The sequence below is a fragment of the Protopterus annectens genome, chromosome 2.part2 (genome assembly GCF_019279795.1).
Source record: "Protopterus annectens isolate FY-2018-M chromosome 2.part2, PAN1.0, whole genome shotgun sequence".
NCBI classification, from domain to species: Eukaryota; Metazoa; Chordata; order Ceratodontiformes; family Protopteridae; genus Protopterus; species Protopterus annectens.
In genome coordinates, this window is record NC_056730.1 from 909,228,246 (window position 1) to 909,251,819 (window position 23,574).

General features: G+C 42.3%; 1 protein-coding gene across 8 annotated transcripts in view; it reads left to right on the top strand.

The window, feature by feature from the left end:
• ZFYVE16 (zinc finger FYVE-type containing 16) overlaps positions 1-23,574 on the top strand; it is a 3,161,611-nt gene that overhangs the window by 2,255,224 nt on the left and 882,813 nt on the right. For 7 of the 8 annotated variants that reach the window (XM_044064221.1, XM_044064226.1, XM_044064224.1 and 4 more), the window contains one exon: positions 4,562-4,642. In XM_044064221.1, the coding sequence (XP_043920156.1) occupies positions 4,562-4,642 (81 nt within the window). The remainder of the gene's footprint in view (positions 1-4,561; positions 4,643-23,574) is intronic. The other variant, XM_044064228.1, reaches the window with a different exon arrangement.

Sequence of the window (23,574 nt, forward strand, 5' to 3'; positions counted from 1 at the left end):
TTAGTTTTCCAAGAGGGCAACTGGCATCTGGGGCAAGAAACACTGAGGAAAATGGCATCGGCTGATGCCTTTATACCTGAAGACCAGCAGAGATGACGTCGGGTGAAGTGCGACACCAGCCGAGGCCAGACCCAGACTTTGGAATCCGGCCGACCGAAGGGCTGCCTGACGACAGGACAACCCATTTGTTAGGACAGCAGATGCTATCCTGTTCGGACATCTACATTTATGGTAGGTACAAAACTGTACTTTCCATCTGTGTTGTCGATCTTCACTTATCCAGTGTGTCTGCTCCTCTCTCTCTCCATCACTTCATGGATTAAGAAAGGATGATTAGACAGTGTTGAGGAGAATACTCTGGGTTCTGTCACTGCAGGAACATTTAAGAGGTTGCTCATAACCCTAGACTTGCAAGTGCTGATATATGGTATGATTTGCTGTTTTGGCTGCAGACACACATTCTTGTAGAACAGGGTTTGACAGCACCATAAATTCCTCTACAAGCCTTTCACAACCCATTACCTGTGCTGGCTTGTGCCATCATAACTGCCATTTGCTTATTGTGCCCAGCTGCTTTCATAGGTTCATAGCCAATTACTAGGCTAGCTGCCTTAATAGGCCATTATAAGCTTAGCCAATTTCCATCCCAAAGGTGGGAATAAAACAGTGTACCGTGTGTCTTTTAGTCAAACAGCTTAACCATTATACCAAGCCCCAACCATTTTGTTATCTTGATCTCTCCTAACACAGGCTGACTGCAAGCTTCGCTTTTTGAGCTAGGGGTAATAAAATATGTGTCTTAAAGTTGCCACCTTTGCAACTTGTGCATACCAAACAGATAAGCCACACCACTTGTGTATGGTAACTTCACTCGTACGCATAACGTTTGAAGATAAGGGCAGCACTGATTTATACTGTATACACTAGAAAATAATTTAACACCACAACATTTACATTGAAATGTGCAGAATGTGAAACATATTTAACAATTAATTGTACAGTCAACTGATTTTCTCTGTAAAAGACAAAACCTGATGAAATTCTAGTAAAATGAAAATATCTGAAGAACAAAAATGTTGCAATTAATGTAAACCCTAATAAGATGGATGTATTTGATGGATAAAGTATAAACAACTCAAGCTTTCTTACAGTGGTAAAGTGCTGTTCTCACTTCCCTTTTACTTATGTCAATGGAGCCTTAAAGTTCAAGTTGCTTGAGAACTAGTCTGGTTATACTTCTTGTAGATACTACAGTTTCATTGCTGCTATATGTTTGTAGCCATGCCATGAATCAGTCTTGATATCTACATGTCAAAGTGTTCACTTCTCCATTGCTTTCCTGATCAGTCATATTCCCAAAACTTGCACACTCCTACCATCCTTGCTGTTAACTTTGTCACACAGACCTCTCTTCTGTTTGGTAAATTAGTATACAGACCCTTACCTTCCTTGCTCTTGACTCTCTCACATAAAGCTGTCTTGTCTGGTAAATGAATATTTGCTCAGGGACTTGTTCATTGCTTTATATGAAAATTTCTGTCTGTGCTTGGGTCAGTGGTGCAGAAGGATGGAGCCCTGACTGGGACCCATACAACTAGGGTTCAGTTAGTGGTCCTGACTCCAGAAGAACTGCTTAGTGGCAGGAGGAGTAAAGAGGCATTGCCTTTTTCTGTCTTCCAGGGGGAGGAAGGAGTTGTTGCACACTGTGGGTGCACTAAGCAGTGAGATTTTTCCTGGTGGAGACCAGTGAAACCACTACTCATGCCACGTGGTGAGGGAGGCAATACACCCCGCTGAACTGAGGGGATTGCTTCCTCAGATAGTCCATTGCACGTTGTTTCCTCTCATCTTGCCAGATATGTGCAAGGGCCAAGGAAACTAAAGCAGAGAAACTTCAAACCATCCCTGATGGCTGTCTGACTGATGATCTCTCCTGGATGGCTCTTGTCTAGGAAATGGGGAATGAACGGGCTGATTGGTCATGGAGAGATTTGGTGATCAACATTCAGGGAAGGAAAACAGTGTTATAAAAAATCCCTCTCTGTGATCATTTTCAAATGATGTAATGGATGTTTTCTGAGGAAGTATTTATTCGGCAGACATGAAAGCATTGCGTGATCTGTGAATTGGCTTGCCCACCCCACTACAAAAACCTTGTTAGAATATTGGTGATATATTTATTATCCTTTATTTTGAGTATATCTTGCTGCCTATCCTGCACTTGCATTTAATCTTCTGTCACTCTTGGGATCAGTGACAGGACCCAGACATTTTTCTTTTCAACAGCCACAGATGCTCAAGAAATGACCACTACCCATGGGTGGATCATGGCACTGGATTGATGAGCTGTAGCCCTTCTGTATAAATTGAAGAAAAGTAACAGTATTTTTATTTTCCTTAATATTAGTCAACTTTCCTAATTTTGGATGCAGAATGTATGTGAGGAATTCCATTTTTATAAAGGGCAAGAAAAGAGTCAGTTGACTTTGCTTCACTGTTTTTAAAACAGCCTTGCCTGCATACATACACCCTCATATAGAATAAGAGTTACGCCAGTACAGGTCCTCCTGCCATTTCAGGGAGTTAGAGATTGTTTCAGCTGGGGCTGTTTGGGAAGCTAGATGAAGCAGCAAACAGTCATAAACATGTGTGGGTATGAGAGAGGACACTACTGACAAGGGAGAAAACTTCTTTTAAAGTGCACAATATTCTGTGTTCTCTTCCCAGTCATTCTGTAGGGATGGTACAGGATAGGTTTTTTGAGGTGTGTGTGTGTGTGTGTGTGTGTGTGTGTGTGTGTGTGTGTGTGTGTGTGTGTGTGTGTGTGTGTGTGTGTGTTTTGTTACAATTAATAATGTGGGTCTTTTGGGAGTTGCGATGATTTGCACCATGCATTTAATGCCAATGAGCTGAACTATATTACTGTGGCCATTATTTTTGTATGCATTCATTCATTCTGTCACACACATCTGAGGTTTATAGCATCAGCCAAGTGGTCATAATTGGGGACCAGCCAAGTGGTCATAATTGGGGACTGTGTGTGTGGTTGCACGGGGGGGAGGGGGGGTTGCAGTGAAAGCACTGGACTAAAGAACATTTTTGTGGCCATTACTTTTGTACTTATTCATCAGTTAGTTGGACTTCTGAAGTGTACATTGTCATAAAATGTCTGTAATTGTACAGACATAGGGGTTGGGAGGGTGGCCTAATGGTTAAGGTGTATGCCTTACAAACACAAGGTGCAGGGTTTGAGTCTCACAAGGGATAATTGGCTAAGCTTAAAATGGCTTGCAAGGACAGTTAGCTTAGTACTAACCTATGAGTAGTAATACTATGTCTTGTGAGAGATGCAGTGAATGTCTGCTGCTCTGGATGCATCTGACACCAAAGAATGGAATACTTTACTGTGGCCATTACTTTTGCATTTATTAATTTATTTTGATTACAGTCAAACTTCTGATGGATACTCACTAAAGTGGCTCCGAGTGGTAGACAGTAATCTGGCCTTTGATAATCATGTAGCCAGGTTAGTAAGAAAAAACATTCTGTCGCCCAACCTATAAGTAAGGGAATGGCATCCGGGTCCAAGGAAGCCATAAAGTCACTTTATTTGTCCCATATCAGATCCATCATTGACTATAGTGTCCCCTTTTGCATGTTACCTGACCATACATATGCAACAGATGGAACTCTCAGAGGTTTCTTACCAGGAGAATCCAGGGTATATAAACAAATTCTCTTTATATAAACAAACTGTCTTAAACAGAGTGCCTTAAAGCCCTCTCTATACTCTTTTTCTTATAGGTTACTGTGAGGCACTCTGTGCCTGGCATACAAGGCATCCTCAGATCCAGCTCTTCTGGGTCTTTTGCACATCTGCAAAATGAACAGCATCAGAACCACTAGATCCAAGGGTTTAAAATTTGTTTGTGACATAAATAGGACATATTGTTGAGACAGATGTGTCTGGGCAGATCCCCATGCTCTGGAACAGACTCCCCATCCATGTGAAGTAGAGTCCATCCCTAACCCTGTTTAAGCGTAACCTTGACTAATGGATGGGAAATTAGAAATTCACCCTGGGTCTTGCCCCAATGTCTCTGATAGTTTGGCCATTAACTGTCTGCGTCTGTCTAACATACCCCCACATAACCTCTAGAAACTTCTAACGTAACATGCCCCCCTCCAAATACACACCCATGATACTTAGAGATGCTATTGGGTTGGATTGCACAGCAGAGTTTATAAATGCCCCGGTGGTTATTAATGTAGTATGTACCTATGAATCTGTCTGTTTGCACATACATATTTACTGTTGTTTATATATACAGTCAAACAACTGTAATACTGGAAACAATAGGGCTTCTGTTAAAAGTAGCAAAGCTCTTTAACATCTAAGAAGAATGCTTTGCTTTGCTTTGTGCCTTAGTTTTCTTTTGTCCTGTGTGAGGCCAATTAATTATTTCTATTTTATAGTAGTAAAGATTGAAGACATTATTCTAATCAAATGCCTGCATTTTTTGTACTTGTTTGCTAATTGAACGTTTTTGGTTTTCGTTAGTTACAGGAGCAAGTTTTGTTGTCTTTAATGGAGCCCTTAAAGCATCCTCTGGATATCTTGCCAAATCCAGCATAGTTGAAGGTATGCATTGTATAGTTTGACTGCAGTTCTCATGTCTGTGGCATGTCCTTTAATATTATGTCTGATAAATATCCAGCTAGACAAAAAAGGCAGTTGTGCATCAATATGAACATTTTTCCTCTTTAGTTATTTTGTATTTTGTAGATGGATGGCAGGTTTGCCATAACAGTTTGGGCCAGCTGGAATGCACAGTCATATGCTTATTTATTTGTCAGTGTAAATTCAGTGCATCCTGAGTAAGGATATTCAAATAAAATTATGTGGCTGTAATATGTAATAAAAATAACTGATGTGCATAAAACATTGCCATGACATGTTTTGAGATGTCATTAACAGCACAAAGGATCCAAGCTGCTGACCTGTGGGCCATACAGTGGATATAAAAAGTTTACACACCCCTGTTAAAAGGCAAGGTTTTTGTGATATAAAAAATGAGACCACAGTAAGTAATTTCAAAACTTTTCCCGCCTTTAATATGACCTATACCTTGTACAATTCAATTGAAAAACAAACAAATCTGTTAGGGAAAAATATAAAAAAATAAAAAAAATGTACAAATAGCTGGTTGCATAAGTGTGCACACACCTTTTGATTTAATTACAACAGTCTTCTTGGGTAGGAGTCTATAAGCATGACACATCTTGACTTGGCAATATTTGCCCACTCTTCCTTGCAAAAGCGCTCCAAATCTGTCAGATTGCGAGGGTATCTCTTGTGCACAGCTCTCTTCAGGTCACCCCACAGATGTTCTGTTGGATTTAGGTCTGGGCTCTGGTTGGGCCATTCCAAAACTTGAATTTTCTTCGGGTGAAGCCATTCTTTTGTTGATTTGGATGTATGCTTGGGGTCATTGTTCTGTTGAAAGGTGAAATTCCTCTTCATCTTCAGCTTTCTTGCAGATGCCTGAAGAATTTGGGCCAAAAGTGACTGGTATTTGGAACTGTTAATTCCCTCCACCTTGACTAAAGCCCCATTTCCAGCTGAAGAAAAGCAACCCCAAAGCATGATACTGCCGCCACCATGGTTCACCGTGGGGATGGTGTTCTTTTCGTGATGCAAATTGTTTTTGTGCCAAACATACCTTTTGGAATTGTGGCCAAAAAGTTCAACTTTGGTTTCATCAGACCATAACATGTTCCCACATGCTTTTGGGAGACTTGATGTATTGTTTTCCAAATTTTAGCCGTACCTGGATGTTTTTCTGTGTAAGAAAAGGCTTCCGTCTTGCAACCCTACCTCATAGTCCAGACATACGGAGAATACGGGAGATTGTTGTCACATGTAATACACAACCAGTACTTGCTAGCAATTCCTGCAGCTCCTTCAGTGTTGCTGTAAGTCTCTTGGCAGCCTCCCTGACCAGTTTTCATCATGTCTTTTCATCAGTTTTGGAGGGATGTCCAATTCTTTGCACCGTCACTATTGTCCCATATTTTCTTCACTTTTTGATGACCGTCTTCACTGTGTTCCATGGTATATCCAATACTGTGGAAATTTTTTTGTATCCTCCTCCTCAGTGATACCTTTCAACAATGAGATCCCTTTGATGCTGTGTAAGCTCTCTGCGAACCATGGCTTTTTCTGTACCAGGCAACTGAGTAAATATCAGGAAAATCCTACTAGGACAGCTGAACTTTATTTGAGGTTGATCAGTCTCTCTCTAATTGAGGGCAGGTGTGTACCCAAGAAGACTGAATGCTGTAATTAAATCAAAAGGTGCTTCATCGAAGTATTAGTTTAAGGGAGTGCACACTTAGGCAACCAGCTTATTGTGCATTTTTTATTTTTTATATTTTTCCCTCCTAACAGACTTGTTTGTTTTTCAATTGAATTGTACAGGTTATAGGTCACATTAAAGGTGGGAAAAGTTTTGAAATGATTTATTGTGGTCTCATTTTTTTTATATCACAAAACCTGGCATTTTAACAGGGGTGTGTATACTTTTTATATCCACTGTACATGGCCCACAAACACTGTTAATGTTGTCCATCTGGGCCTCATTATTTAATTACATAAAAATGCATTTTTTCATTCAAAACTGCTTTCACAAATGTTTGTGTTGTGTATCAGTGTAATATGTCTATCAAAGCATTGCTGCACTTGTGTTTTTTAGTAATTCCGTACATGCTGTTTTGCTGTTAATAGCTGTCTCTTCCCTAACTTGCCTTTGGACTTGTCCCTCTCTCTGCAGGAGTAATATCACATCTGGAAAGCTGTGTATTTTTCGATAGTACAGTAGTATTTTTTACTAAGATATAAATAGTATAATTAGGATTGGTGCTAGTTTTCATGGGACAGTTTTGTGTAATGTAGAGTATTAAAATTGGGAGTACTTGTTCCGGGTAAGTTAAAAAGAGTTTGTCAGGCATTTGGAATGCATATTGCGGTTGCAGAGTGAAAACTAAAAGTAGTAGTATTATCATTATTATTATTTAGCCTTTGTCCATACTCCTTGACTGGTAATTTTGCACTCAGTTTGAAAATAGTCAAAATGATAATTACCTTATTTTAAGTTGGACATTAGTTAACCTGACATTTATGAATAGCAAAATGAAATTGTTGTTAGTTGCCCATACACTGCTAAATTTTACAGGTAATGCTACCTTGTTTGGGTGTGCCTGAGCGGTTTGTACTACCAAAACTGTACTGCTGCTTGGAAGGGCTGTCTACACATATATGTCTGTGTCTCATGGTATCAGGGCGCTTTTCAGAATAAGTTGGATGGCGTTGACCTTTAAAATGTTTTGTTGTCCTACATTCATTGTGTAGCTGAATGCTTATCATTGTAGTATTGAAAACCAAGGGAAATTATTTTGTGGAAATGCTCGATTGTGTCATCTTGCCACCAGATGAACAGTTTCCTAGTAAGAAAGTTTAATGTATGCTATTAAGGTTTCACTTCCTTTTTTGTTTAAAACAGTTGTTTCTTGAAAGGTTAAAGGTTTGTATAGTTATGCATCTGTGTGTCTGACTGTATTAGAGTACTTTTCAGAAAAGCCCCTCATTAATGCCCTTTAAAATGGTGTTACTGTCCTGCATTCATTGTGCAATCAAAAGCTTGTTATTGGTTAATAAAAGCAAGAGGACTGTATCTTATTTAAGGTGCAGGTGCTCATCTCACAGTGTTTTGTTGCTAGATGAACACCTAAGTAGCTTCCAAGCAAGAAAGTTTTACTTCATTCATACTTAGGTTTCCTGTTCTCCTTAAAAGGTTTGTATACATACATATATTTGTGCTTTACTGCATCAACGAGTTTGTAAGAATAAGTCGGTTGGTAATATTCTTTAAAAATTATTTTTACATCTTCATAGTTAAGTACTAGGCTAGCTGTCCTTGTGAGCCACTTTAAGCCTAGCCAGATGCTCTTCGTGTTTCACTGTTGCAGTCATTACATTTGGGTTATCTGCTTCCAGGTAGCCCTCAGTCAGCCTGATTAACAAAGTCTTGGGTCCTGCGTCGGTTGCTGTCCCTTCTTCCATGATGTCAGGTCATCAGGGGTATAAAACATGCAGCTGACATCATTACATCAGTCTTTCTTGCTGTGCGGTGCTCGAAGCAGAAGCAGTTTGCAAGTGCCAGTCAGCCGACTCCTGAAATTTTCGTTTTCGAGTATCAGAACCAAAGTCTTTAACTAAAGCTAAGTACCCCGTTGGGGAAACTTTTTCTTGCTCCTCACCATTGTCAGTAAAAGTTAATAACTGCATTACTTATGGAAAGCAAATACCTCATAAAGATTTTCATTCATACTGTATTCCTTGCCTAGGCCCTGACCACGACGTACCTTGCTGTCGGTTGTGTGCCTTATTTAATTAGCGCACTATCCGCCGTCGGTATATTTTTGCCTCTAAATATTTCAGTTCTCAGTTTAATTATCCAGAAATGTCATTGGTTAGCCATCTGACTACCGGGATTCCAAAAAAACGCAAAGATAAAGACAGAGACAGGCCGCCGAGGTCCAAAACTGCCTACGATGCTTCTCCTAAGCCAGTCACCAGTTTGCCGGTACTCAGTGAGGTGCTTTCGCAGCCCCTGATACCTGCTACTTCTGATTCGAAAGCCTCTACTGAGACCCATTTGGAGTCCGGTATGCCGCGAGATGCTTCAACTATGAAACTCGCGGATGTCTCTACCTTGGATGGGTCCGGAGCCGCTGTGCAGACACTGGCTTCTGAGGCTGTATTCAGGCCTATGGACTTAAATATTAAACCAACGCTGCCTCCTTTACTTGGGCCTAAATCTCGAACCATACCTAAAAAACCGACGCCCAGGCCACATGATCAGACTGCTATGCCTGAAAAACAAAGGATAAGAATGGCTGAAGATAATTAGCTCTAATCAAGGGTAGCCCAACCCCCCCCCTTCTAAGAAGCCTAGGACTTAAGTTGATTATGAATCTTCTGACCAGGATTCTGTTTTTTCTGATTCTTCTGATGATCTGGATTTGCCCTTATCTACTTATGAAGATTCTGATGCAGAGGACTCCATTCCCTCTGCTTCCCCTCCTGAGGATTTTTCTTTTGGGGAAACCTTACATACTCTAAGGGAGCATTTCCACTGGGAAAGCCAGGACTTTTCTGATTCAAAAAAGAGGCTTAGGGATTTCCTTCTCCTACCTCAGCGTAGGCCTTTAGCTATTCCTCCTGTACTTAACATTGTTGATGATGCCTTTTCGGAATTTAGTTTGGCCCCTGATTCCTTGCCTCCTGCACCCAGAAAACCTGACAGATACTACAGGGTCCCTGAGTCCTACAAGTTCCTTTTTAAATATCCTATTGCGGATCCAGAGACTGTTACACAGGGGCCCAAGGGCATTAAGGCTTCTACTGCTAAAAATCCTACCCCTTCTGATAGAGACTCCAGGGCGCTGGATAGATGGGGTAAGAAAGTTTACACTTCTGCAACCTTGGCCATTAGGGCTTAAAACTGCCAGCTCCGTATGTTAAAGTATCAACAACATGTTATTGGACTGCTTAAACAGAAAATTATGTTGATTCCTGACTGTGTGGAAAATAAAGAATTACAGGATTTATTGCATTCTGCTGAACAAGTTGGAAAACATACTTTGCAATGTGGTCTTGATTCATTAGAGGCCTCTTGCAGGGCTGCTGTTACTGAGTCGGTGCTCAGAAGGCATGCTTGGCTTAAGGAGCAATCTTTGCCCGATCATATTAAAGCAAAACTGTTGGATGCTCCCTTAAATCAGGACCACCTGTTTGGCAACAAGGCTGAGGAAGTTCTTAAAAAGATGGAAGATAAAGCTAAATCTATGCAAACTGTTAAAAGATTTCTTACAATTTCAACCTCCTTGATTTAGTAGGCACTGGCCATCTAAGAATTGGTCCTGTCCAGCCCCTTCCAGGTCTTCTCAAGCCAAACCCAAACACAGCAAAAACCCCAGGTTTTGTTCCCAGGGGACACACAGTACTAAGCTGTGGGGGGCCTCCACTTCCAAATCTGGGAATAATAAGACTCCCCTCTATGGTAACCTGTCTCAATGACTTCCTTTTAAAATTTCCAAGAACTTATCAACTGACTGCCCCTTTGAGGGGAAAGATTGCTCTTCATGCAAAGAATTGGGAACTCATTACCCAGGACAAATGGGTTTTAAATATAGTGTCCCAAGGATACAGATTTCGTTGCCAACACCAAGCGAGTGGCCGGACCTACCCCCAAATCAATGGGCAGAGGCCCAAAAACCAAGTGTTTTCTTTCTTAAGCATGGGGGCTATTCAACTGGTACCAGAAGAGGAAAAGGGATAAGGTTTCTACTAGAGACTTTTCCTGGTACCCAGAAAAGACGATTCATGGCATCCTATCCTGGACCTGTCTAGTCTAAACACCTTTTTGGAGATTCCAAAATTCAAGATGCTCACTCTTCACCAATTACTTCCTATGCTAGGCAAATATGCCTGGTTGGCAACACTAGATTTAAAAGAAGCATACCTGCACATCCCAATCAGGGAATCTTGCAGAAGATACCTACACTTCAAAGCAGGCTTACATGCACCATCAGTTCTCTGCACTGCCCTTTGGCTTATCTACTGTTCCCAGGGTATTCACAAAGAGCCTAGCTCCAGTTATTGCATTTTGCAGACAAAGAAATTTTCAAATATACCCATACCCGGACGATTGTCTAATTCAGGCAGAAAGCCAGGACATACTTTTGAATCATCTGGCCTTTGTACAAAGGGTTCTAACTTGTCTGGGGTACACCATTAATGAAAATAAATCACACCTGGTACCCTGTCAACAAATTATATTCCTGGGAGCAAGCTTGAATACAACTTCCCAGATGGCTTACCTCACGCCAGAGAAACAAATTCATTTGATAACCTACTTCAAACAAGTGGCCACAAAAACCCTGCTATCTGCAAGGCAAATACTACAAGCCTTGGGGTTCATGGCCTCCTGCATTCTTTTAATTCCATATGCAAGACTGCATACGAGGACACTACAGTGGTATCTAAAAAGCCTATGGTGTCAACATTCTCAAGAAATAGAAGCAATGATTCTTATCATACCTTACCTACATCTAGAGTTCCTTTGGTGGGCAGAGGCCTGCCACCAAAACAAGGGACTACCTTTCACACCACCCCCTGCCGCCCAAACCCTAACAACAGACGCATCAGACTATGCATGAGAGGGCTCAACTGGCAGGGAAGTGCATTCAGGGCAAATGGAGCCCAAGTCAAATGCACCTGCATATCATTCAAAAAGAAATGTTAGTTGTGCAGAATGCTCTGACAGATGTCAAGGACCACATTCTTCCAGGACAACTAATGGTAACGGCAGACAACACCACTGTTATGTGGTACATAAACAAGCAGGGGGGGGTACGCAAGTGCACCTACAAACTCAATTCCTGCCAGGAAAATTAAATACACTGGCAGATGGACTAAGCAGAAACCTCATGGACCCACACGAGTGGAAACTGGAACCAAGGGTTTTCAACATGTTGATAAGCAAATGGGGGAGCCTAGATATAGACCAGTTTGTTTCTCCCCAAAACTACCAATTGGACAAATTTTGCACAAGGACTCTCCACAAACAAGCCTGGAAAGTGGATGCTCTGTCCTTCAGCTGGAAACACCCATCAGTCTATGCCTTCCCCCTCTGCCTCTGCTCTCCAAAGTACTACTAAAAATCAAACGGGACAAACCAGGGATGATTTTGATTGCTCCAGACTGACCGTGGTACACTGATACCCCCTCCTGTGCAGTGTGTCACAGTTATCCCCATGGCACCTGCCTCAGACTCCTCCCCTGTTGTCTCAGCAGGAGAACCAGATTCTGCACCCTCAACTTCTAACACTAAACCTTGCAGCCTGGCTAATTACATAATCTCTCCTTTACCATCCCTCAGTAAACCTGTGATGGATATCATTTTAGAGGCAAGGAGGCCTAGTACTAGAAAATCTTATGCTGAAAAATGGAAAAGATTCTGTGCCTGCAACCAGTCTCAAGAGATGAGCACAGCAGCGCCCAATTTACCTCCGATTTTACAATACTTAACTGAGATGCTCCACAAGGGCCTGTCTTTCTCCTCCATTAAAATCCATGCCTCAGCCATTTCAGCTCATTATAACTCTGAACCCTCCCCTCTTCTCTCAGCCACTGCTCAAGCAGTTCCTCAGAGGGTCCAAAAATTTGAGACCACCCAGGAGAGCTCAAACCCTAGCCTGGGACCTTAACTTTGTTTTGGAGAAACTCACTCTACCTCCTTTTGAGCCAGCTGCTACTGCAGACTTAAAATTTCTTTCTTGGAAAACAGCTTTCCTTTTAGCAGTCACTTCAGCTAGAAGGGTATCTGAATTACAGACCCTTATGGTAGCGGAGCCTTTCATCATCTTTCATGCGGACACATGTCCCTCAGAACCAATCCATCCTTCATGCCCAAGGTGGTATCCAGTGTGGCTCCTAATCAGTCCATTCATTTGCCAACCATCTTTCCCAATCCACAGAACAAATGAGAACAGATACTGCATTCCTTAGATGTGCAGAGACAACTTAGATTCTACTTGGACAGGACTAAACCTCAAAGGAAATCTGAACAACTGCTGGTGGCATTTGCTGCAGGGGCAGAGGGGAAGGCTATTTCAAAGCAAACCATTTCCAAATGGATAGGCCATTGCATTCATTTCTGCTATAAGCACCATGGAAAACCTATTCCCCTAGGGGATCAGACCTCACTCCACCAGGGCTGCATCTACCTCTACAGCCTTTCTCAGAGGCGTCCCTACCAGGGACATCCTAGAAGCTGCTACCTGGAGTTCTGTACATACTTTCACCAAGCATTATCATTTGTCAATTTTCTCTAAATCCAGAACTGGCTTTGCCACTGCAGTCTTGCAGGGCTTTATAGCTGGTCCTAATGCTATCTAAATTCCTCCTCCAACCATAGCTTTGGGAATCTACCCAAATGTAGTGACTGCAACAGTGAAACACGAAGAACATAGTACAGTTGTGTACACTTACCATAAATGTAGATGTTCGAGTGTATTCACTGTTGCAGTCCTGGTTACCCTCCCTCCAGCCCCCTAGCTTCTTTTTGGCTATATCTCTACTTTCCTTTACTATGCTTAAAAGCCTTTTTGATGTATTTGCTTTTTTTTGTTGGAGGTATATCATTGTACTTTTATATTTAATTGCTTCCCATTAGGGGGGGTACCTGACATCTGGGGCAAGAAAAACTGATGCAATGACGTCTGCTGCATGTTTTATACCCTTGACGACCTGACGTCATGGAAGAAGGGACAGCAACCGACGCAGGACCCAAGACTTTGTTAATCAGGCCGATTGAGGGCTACTTGCAAGCAGATAACCCAAATGTAATGACTGCAACAGTAAATACATTCAAACATCTACATTTATGGTAAGTGTACACAACTGTACTTTTCCGTTTTTGGGCTTGAATTAACCTATCCCATGTGGTTAGAGATGGGTCTTATCCATGTCAATAATTATGCATTACCCCTTATGAGAATAACTGGGATCAAACTGGGATTATAGCATAGATAATTTCAGGGCACCCTTGCATGGGGTAAAGCATTTAGGAGCTGCCTTTTCCAGTAGTGTAAAGGGCAGTCTAAATTTTCTGTTTTCCCATCCATAGATCCAAGTTGCACTTGAATATGGACAGGGATGAACTTTGATTTGCATGGATGGGGAATCTATTCCAAAGCAACAATATCCTCTGCAAGATATACCTGTCTGTCCAAACCATTCTGTTGATGTTCCAGAAAAGGTTTAGATCTCTAGATTGACTATTTCTGATGCCATTTGACTTGCTGATCTGCAGTAAACCCATCAGTATTGGATCAGAGGATGCCTTGTATGCCAGACACAGGTCACATCTTGGCAGTCTGCAGGATAATGAGTATAGTGGTAAGGCTTTGAGTTGGTCCATGTAGGTCATGTTGTGTAGGCATTGCATCCTTTTTAATACGGTATTTCTGTGTAGGTGTTGCATGTTTCTAGACAGGTACATGCCAAAGGGGGCATTGAGGGCTGAGTAAAAGGGGGCAATGATAGCCTTAGATCTAGACACAATCAACACAATCACTTTGTAAGCTGCGCAGTGTAGAAGGACTTTTTTGCAGCAGTGGACATATGTTAGTCAAAAGTTAGGTCACTATCCACATGAGTTCTCCAAGTCCAGAACAACTGAGTCAACTCTTAGGGAGCGTATTTTCTTATTTTCAATGTGGTAGTTCCCTCGTTACTAGGTTGGCAATTCAGCAATTGACATAGGAGTTTATACCCACTTTTTGTATCATTTCTACTATGTCTGAGTGGGGAATTGTGTCAAAAGCTTTGGCCAGGTTGAGGTTCAGATCCGAACCCAATGGTTGAAGAATGAAAATGGACAACACAGATGGAATGTTATGGTAAATACATACTTTTTTTGTTCATACTATGTTTGATTTATTATTTCAAATATAAAAACATCTGTAGTTTAAGATTGTAAAATCATTGTTCTTAAAATGTTTTGTAATAATTTGGAGCTTTTCTGCCCGGCCTACTATGAAAATGGCTTCTACCCAGTCGGACTTTCCTGCTGATCAAATGTCAAGTAGTAATGATTTACTGGGCCTCCTGTATGGACAGTGGAATAGACTTTGAGTCTTCTGCTTTCTCTTCCCCGGTCTCTTTAAGCTAAATATGACGTGGTGCTGATAAGAGTCTGTTTCTGTTTTTGTAATTGTTTCAGCATCCTTTCATGTGAAACTGGTCTGTAAATGTACTAAATCAGTGGCTGCAACAATTTCGAGAAAACAGAAGAACTGATGACGTCCTCCTCTTTCACTGTTGCAGTATTCTTTACAGTAGGGATCCCCTGCCAAGGGTGATCCAACGTCAGGCCAGTATACCAAAGCCTTTAGGTTGCTTTAAGGTATGCTGTATGTCATGCGTATGCTCCCCCCCCCCCCGTATAGTGTAGGGCGTAAAGGTGACGTCAGGTCATACCATCCTCAGGACTTCTTTGCTGCCAGTCTGAACACCATCTTTTGATTGTCTGTCTGAATGCCTGCTTTGTTGCTGGTTCAGCAAACCTTTTTCAGTAAAGTGCCCCATTGGAGTTTTTGCTCTTATCTTTTTTTCCTTTCATTTGTTGCTTATAGGGTTCATGTCATCCAGAAAGGGTAAATGTCAGTGTGAGAGACAGATTCCCCATAAAGACAGTCACGAGCAGTGCTGATTTTTTCCTGGTGCTTCTCTGGACCATACGTCCTGCTCAATTTATCAAGATTTAATTCCAAAGACATTCTGTAGTCAGCTTTCCTCTTCAGCCCTGTATTTGAGGAACCAACATCTTAAGCTTTTAGTGAAAACACTGTGGAGGGAACTTCCCACTCTGACAGTCGGCCATCCAAGAAGAAGGTGGCTAAGAAGTCTAGGTCCGATTCTTCCATTGTACTACATCTGCACGATGTCTCTGCTGAGGGTTGTGAAAGCCTGGAGGATTGCCTGGCTCCTCCATTGGACTCCTCTGCCATGACTGCTTCAGAGGCCGGCATGGATCCAACCTGACGTATGTCCTTGGAGGCCTTGCAGACGTCCACAGTGGATGTTCAGGGGGAACAGCAGCTGATAATTACTGACCTACGGGTGTTCCTCAGATTTTGGTTGAAGAGGTAGTTCAGACTACGATTGTAGAATGTCTTCCAACGTCTCAACCTTTTAAGTTTTACAATGCAAACATGCAAACATCCCTTTGAAAAAGAAACAAAAAACAAAGCACGTTTCTCCTACTGCTAAAGACCCTCTGAGAGAATTTCACTCAGGGTTTGTTTAATGCCTTTGAAACCTCAAAGGAGTTTATGTTCCTGTTCCACCTTGGTCCTCTACTCCTCTTAAAAGGGCTAGGGAACAGGATTCCTCTGAGAAAGAGGTGGATTTACATGAGGAATCCCTTACTTATTCATGTCAGATTCCTTTTTCTGTAGACTATGGTTTTAAGGAGATTTCTTTCAGGAACACAATTTCTAGGATGATGGAACTTTTTAAATGGGATTGTGCCCAGATTTCTGAGATGCGGAAGAAGTGTTATGAGCTTCTGCAGATGGACTGTCGCAGACCTTCTGCTGTCCCTCCTGTTTTGGCTGCCTTGTTGGATGCTTTTTCTGCTGTCTCAGGTTTCAGACTCACAGCCCCCTGCCCCCAAAACACCTGATAGGTTTTATAGTGTCCTTAGGATTGCAAATCTCTATATAGATGTCTTTCAGCTGACCTCTCTGTAGTGTCTATGGCATCTGACAAGCCATTTCATTTACTGCCTTCTACAAAGCTTCTTCCTTCTGATAAAGAAAACAGGATTATGGAAAGGGTAGATAAGAAGATTTATACCAGTACTGCCTTGGCTTTTAGAGCTCTCACTTTTCAGACATTATGTCCAGATATATTTTGGCCCTTCTTTCTCAGGCCTTTCAGGTAGTTTCTGACTTTCCTGATTCTGAAGGGGACACTTGGTGTTCTTCGTGTTTCACTGTTGCAGTCATTACATTTGGGTAATCTGCTGGCAGGTTGCCTTCAGTCAGCCTGATTAACAAAGTCTTGGGTCCTGCGTCTGTTGCTGTCCCTTCTTCCATGACGTCAGGTCGTCAGGGGTATAAAACATGCAGCCGACACCATGAAGTACCTCGTTGGGGAAACTTTTTCTTGCTCCTTACCGATGTCAGTAAAAGTTAATAATTGCATTACTTATGGAAATACAATTGAAAATACCTCATAAGGATTTTCATTTGTACTGTATTCCTTGCCTAGGCCCTGACCACAACGTGCCTTGCTGTCGGTTTTGTGCTAAATTTAATCAACGCACGATTAAACGTCGGTATATTTTTGCATCTAAATATTTTGGCTCTAGATTTTTTTTTTTTTTTTTTAAACACAGTTTTATTGATTTGCAGATATAACAACAACAAAAAAAGAAAATAGACATTATTACGATATTTAGTGGATAAATCTAACACAGGTAGGTACAACTAAAACAAAATATAACCTATAAACATATATACATATGTGCCTGAAAAGAACAAAAGGACACCATTAACATATTTGTAAAGTAATGTTGAATAAACATATGTCATGCTACAATGCACCTTATTTCATCTGTATAATCCTGCATGAGTGTAGGGAGTTACACATCAAACAATTTCAATTCAAAGAACAATATAGCAGGATAAATGATAAGGAATACGTGTGTAGGTATAGAGGTCAAGAGTAGAAAAAGTAAATTGAGGTACCTATAAGGATATAATTGTTAATCATTAGACAAGAGTATAAAAATAAAGTCCCATAATCTCTGGTAAGAAGCCCGCTTACAGGAATTAATTATTAGTAGTTTTTGGGAAGTAATGTACTTAATGGCCAGATTCTTAAAGTCCCTCCAGGATAATTTGGAGCGATCCAACCAGTGTTTGGTAATGTAGAATTTGACCAGGAGGCAGAGAATAATTAGGGCACGGAACTTAAATTTAGGTATATAAATAGTCGTGATATGTAATAATGCTATCTCCCAGGACAGTGTGGATTTATGATACCCCATTTTCTCCAAACGAACCTTGAGTGAGCACCAAATACTGCGAGAGTATCTGCAAGACCATAGAATATGCATGATCGTATCCACATGCAGATATCATGCATATTTTGGCTCTAGATTTAATTATCCAGGAATGTCGTCGGTTAGCAATCTGACTACCGAAATACCTAAAAAACGCAAAGAAAAAGACAGAGAGAGACCGTCGAGGTCCAAAACTGATGACATTGCTTCTCCTAAGCCAGTTGCCTGTTCGCCAGTACTCAGTGAGGTGCTTTTGCAGCCCCTGATACCCGCTAATTCTGATTCGCAGGCCTCTACTGAGACCCGTTCGGAGTCCGGTATGCCGCGAGATGCTTCAATTATGGAACCCGCGGATGTCTCTACCTTAGATGAGTCCGGAGCCGCTGTGCAGGCACCGGCTTCTGAGGGTGTTTTCAGGCCTACAGATTTGTATATTAGACCAACGCCATCTTCAAAACTAAGGCCAAAATCTAAGTCTATGTCTAAAAAAACGACGCCTGGGCCATATGTGTAGGCCCCTATGTCTAAAAAACAAATTATCAAAATGGCTGGAGATTTAATTACTTTGATCAGGGGTAGCCAACCCCCTCCTTCTAAGAGGCTTAGGCAAGACATTGACTATGAATCTTCTGAACAAGATTCTATTTCTTCTGACTCTTCTAATGAACAGGATTTGTCTATTCCTACTTATGAGGACTCTGATGCAGAAGATTCTATTCCTTCTGCTTCTCCCCTTGAGGATTTTTCTTTTGGGGAAACTTTACATACCTTAAGGGAGCATTTCCACTGGGAAAGTCAGGATTTCTCCGAATCTAAAAAGAGACTTAGGGATTTTCTTCTTCTTCCTCAGCATAGGCCTTTGGCCATACCTCCTGTTCTAGACATTGTTGATGCTTTTTTCAGAATCTAGTATGACTCCTGATTCTCCTTTTAAGCCAGACAGATACTACAGGGTTCCTGACTCCCACAAATTCCATTTCAAAAATTCCATTGCTGACCATGAAAGCATTTCTCACGGTCCCAAGGGCATTAAGGCCTCTACTGCTAAAATCCTACCCCTTCTGATAGAGATTCCAGGGCGCTGGATAGATGGGGTAAGAAGGTTTGCATGTCTGCAACCTTGGAAATCAGGGCTTTAAACTGTCGATTTCATTTGTTTAAATATCAACAGCATATCATGGGACTACTAAAACAGAAAATGATGTTAATCTCTGACTGTGTGGAAAATAAAGATTTGCAGGATTTATTACATTCAGCTGAACAAGTTGGAAAACATATTTTGCAGTGTGGTTTTGATTCCTTGGAGGCCTCTTGTAGGGCTGCTGTAACTGGATCTGTGCTAAGAAGGCATGCTTGGCTCAGAGAGCAATCTCTGCCTGACCATGTTAAAGCAAAGTTGTTGGATGCTCCTTTACAACAGGACCGTCTCTTTGGTAATAAGGCTGAAGAATTGTTAAAAAAGATGGAAGATAAAGCTAAATCTATGCAAACTGTGAAAGATTTCTTGCAAGTGCAACCTCCAAGATTTAGTAGGCACTGGCCTACAAAAAGCTGGTCCTTTCCAGTCCCCTTGAGAGCCGCTCAAGTCAAACCAAGACATTCCAAAGGCTCCAGGTTTCAGTCACAAGGAACTTTTAGAACAAAACAATGGGGTGCCTCCACCTCTAAATCTGGAAGCAGCAAGGCACCTCCCTATGGTAAACAGTCTCAATGACTTCCCCCTTCAATCACCAAGCACTTACCTTTTAGCCGCCCCTTTGGGGGGGGAAACTGGCACTTCATGCACGAAACTGGCAACTCATTACCCAGGACAAATGGGTTTTAAATATAGTATCCCAGGGATACAGATTTCATTTCCACACATTCCAATCGGATGGCCAGATCTGCCCCCAAATCAGTGGGCAGAGGCCCAGAAACAAGTAATGTCCCTCATGAACATGGGGGCTATTCAACCAGTACCAGAAAAGGAAAAGGGACAAGGTTTCTATACAAGACTTTTCCTGGTACCCAGAAAAGACAAATCATGGTGTCCAATTCTGGACTTATCCACTCTAAACACATTTCTGGACATTCCAAAATTCAAGATGTTGACTCTTCAACAGTTACTACCTATGCTGGGAAAGATGCCTGGTTGGTAACTCTAGACTTAAAAGAGGCTTACCTGCATAACCCAATCGGGGAATCTTGCAGAAGATACCTCCGCTTCAAAGCAGGCTACTAGCATTACCAGTTCTCTGCACTGCCCTTTAGCTTATCTACTGTGCCCAGGGTCTTCACAAAGTGCCTGGCACCAGTAATTACATTTTGCAGGCAAAGAAATATTCAAATATATCCATAACTGGATGATTGTCTAATTCAGGCAGAAAACAAGGACATTCTTCTAAAACATCTGGCGTTTGTAAAAAGGGTTCTAACTTGTCTAGGGTACACCATAAACAAAAAGAAATCACAACTGGTACCCTCTCAAAAAATTACTTTCCTGGGCGCAAGCTTGAATACAACTGCCCAGATGACTTACGTTACGCCAGAAAAGCAAATTCAGTTGGTGACTTACTTCAAACAGGTGGCCACAAAACCCTACTATCTGTAAGATAAATTCTACAAGCCTTGGGGTTCATGGCCTCCTACATTCTTCTAATTCCATATGCAAGACTGCATATGAGGAAACTTCAGTGGTACTTAAAAAGTTTATGGAGTCAACATTGTCACAGCCTGGAAACAATGATTCCTATTATACCTTGCCTGCAACTAGAGTTCCTATGGTGGGCAGAGGCCTGCCACCAAAACAAGGGACTGCCTTTCACTCCACCCCCTGACGCCCAAACCCTGACTACAGACGCATCAGACTATGCATGGGGGAGCTCATCTGGCAGGGAACTGCATACAGGGCAAATGGAGCCCAAATCAAATGCACCTACATATCAATCAGAAAGAGATGCTAGCTGTACAGAATGCACTGACAGCCTTCAAGGATTACCTTCATCCAGGACAACTACTGATAAAGACATACAACACCACAGTTATGTGGTACATAAACAAGCAGGGGGGCACACATTCCTACCCCCTTTGCAGACTAGCCATGGCATTGTGGAACACGGCCTTGACCTATCAAATGCAACTACAAGCTCAGTTCCTGCCAGGAAAGCTAAATACTCTGGCAGACGAACCAAGCAGAAATCTTATGGACCTCCCTAGTACAATTAACAATTGGCTTAATTTCTGGTGTCATTCAAAGGGGATCCAGTGTCTGTCTGCCTGGGATGACATGCTTGACAAGCCACGCTGCTTCGCAAGGGACGGCTTGCACCTGTCACCCCTGGGATTCCAGATATTGGCTAAGGCTCTTGCCACCCCCATAGTGCCTTTTTTAGGCAAGGCTCAAATTCTAAACCTACCACCCTAGAAAACAAAAATGGGAAGAAACTAAGGGTAATGCTGCTCAATGCCAGAAGTCTAAATCTCAAAATGCACGCTCTCGAGGCCCTTCTCAGTATGGAGAACATCGATGTCTGTGCTGTGACTGAAACCTGGTTCAAGGCTCCTGAGAGCACCCCGGCACTATCAGGTTTTACCTCATATCATGCGTTCCGGCCCCAAAACCCGGACCACACCACAAAATGAGGGGGTGTATCCATATTCATCAAGGATACCCACACCTCCAGGTTGGTGGCAACGCACGAAGCATCGGAAACCATCCAGGTGCAAGTAACCATTGACAAAACTACTCTACAATTTGTAGCATGCTACAGGCCACCCTCTCAAACTCAGGAACCCCACACAGCCTTCCTGAAGACACTGGAGGGTATAAATGTATCTCCAAACACCATTATATTGGGTGACTTCAACTACCCGAATATAGACTGGGAACATTACTCAAGCCCCAACTTTCTAGCCCAAAGGTTCCTGGAATTCATAAATTCAAATGCCATGGAACAACTAGTCACCGTTCCCACAAGAGGAGAAAATATACTAGATCTCATCATCACAAACATGGGGACAAAATGCCACACCGGAAGTATATCCCTCATTGGTGAGATCAGATCACAAACTTATCTCACTGGAAATCCACATCCCGCCCCCACCCCAAACAAAAAAGACCACAGTGAAGACCTTCTCTAAAGCAAACTTCACACTACTCAAGACTGGTGTGGTATCCTTCAAGGCCCCCGAGCCAGTGGAAACCATAACCCAAGCTGCGGAAGCCATTACAAATGCCTTCTACGAACACCTCCAGGACTGCATGGATCAGGCAATCCCTAATAAAACCAAGACTCTTTCCATCAAGGGCAAACGTCCAGTCTGGTGGACCCCAGCCATAAACAAACTTTACAATAAGAGGAGAAAGTTGTTACATGATAGAGCAAAATCCATAAAGAAGACACCCTTGATCATTATTAGTAAAAAATTCGAGCACTCATAAAATCATCCAAGGCCAAATTTGAGAGAAAAATTGCAATAGATTCAAAAGACAATCATAAGGCCTTCTTCAGCTATGTTAGAAACCTGGGTGGAAACTCCCAGATATGCGCAGAATTAGTCCAAAATGATACAAAAATCACTGAACCCACAGACATTGCCAACATACTGGCAGACAGGCTCAGTGCAAACTTCACCCCTCTCCCCAAAGGAGAGATAACTATCCCAGCGGAGTGTAGCCTCCCAGACATCTCTAATGCAGGTGAAAGCTGCTCTCTCTAAAGCTAAAAACACAGCATCAATGGGACGGATGGTGTCCCCGGCTGTGTGCTACCTAACTCAACGAGGAACTAAACCCGCATATAAGGCAGCTGTTTAATCTTAGCCTTACCACAGGATACGTGCCCAAGGAGTGGCGTATGGCAACTGTGGTCCCACTCCAAAGGCGGTACCTCTATGGACCCTGGAAATTACCGCCCATAAGCTTAACAAGCCTGGTCTGCAAAGCTATGGAGAGGATCTTAATGGAACTCATAAACAAAGACATAGGGGACTTGCAGACATTGGACCCGACCCAGTTTGGCTTTGTCAAGGGCAGATCATGCCTTTTGAACTTGGTCGACTTCTTGAAACAGTCACCAAGGCCATTGATGAGGGAAAGGCAGTCCATACAGCCTACCTAGACCTGCATAAAAGCTTTCGACACAATACCCCACTCGGGTATTATAGAGAAACTTACCAGCTTAAATGTAAACCCATATGTCACAAGATGGGTTGCAAACTGGCTAAAGGACAGAACCCACAGGGTTAGAGTTGCTGGCGCCATGTCAGACTCCAAGCCGGTCACAAGTGGGGTCCCACAGGCTCAGTCCTTGGCCCCTGTTGTTCGGCATCTACTTCTCAGAAGTACAGGCAAACATAGGAGACTATGGCTGACAAAGTTTGCAGATGACTGCAAACTGGGCCATAGTGGAAAGTACATCGGACACAGATATCCTTCAGAGGGGTCTCACAGAAACTGATAACTGGTGCCAGAGCCATGGCCTGAAGTTAAATGCCAAAAAATGTATAGTCATACCCTTCGGAAAAACAAGGTAACCCCAAGCTACCATATAGGTGGCAATCCATTAAGCACAGAAGAGGTTATCAGGGACCTGGGGACCCAGGTTGACAGTGGCCTTTCTTTGACACTCACATTGCTAAAGTGGTTAGAAAGACCTTCTACATTGCCCCCCTGATCATGAAGGGATACACATCCAGATCAAGTGAGGTCATTGTTCCCTGTACTCTTCACTTATCAGACCAATGATCGAGTACAATGCCCCATTCGGGATGTATCTCACCCGACACCTGCAGCAATTGGAGAGACCCCAAAAGTTCCTCACCAAAAGGATAAGGGACTCCAAAATCTGTCATATGCTGCCAGACTGAAGAAACTCCAACTCTATTCAGTCGC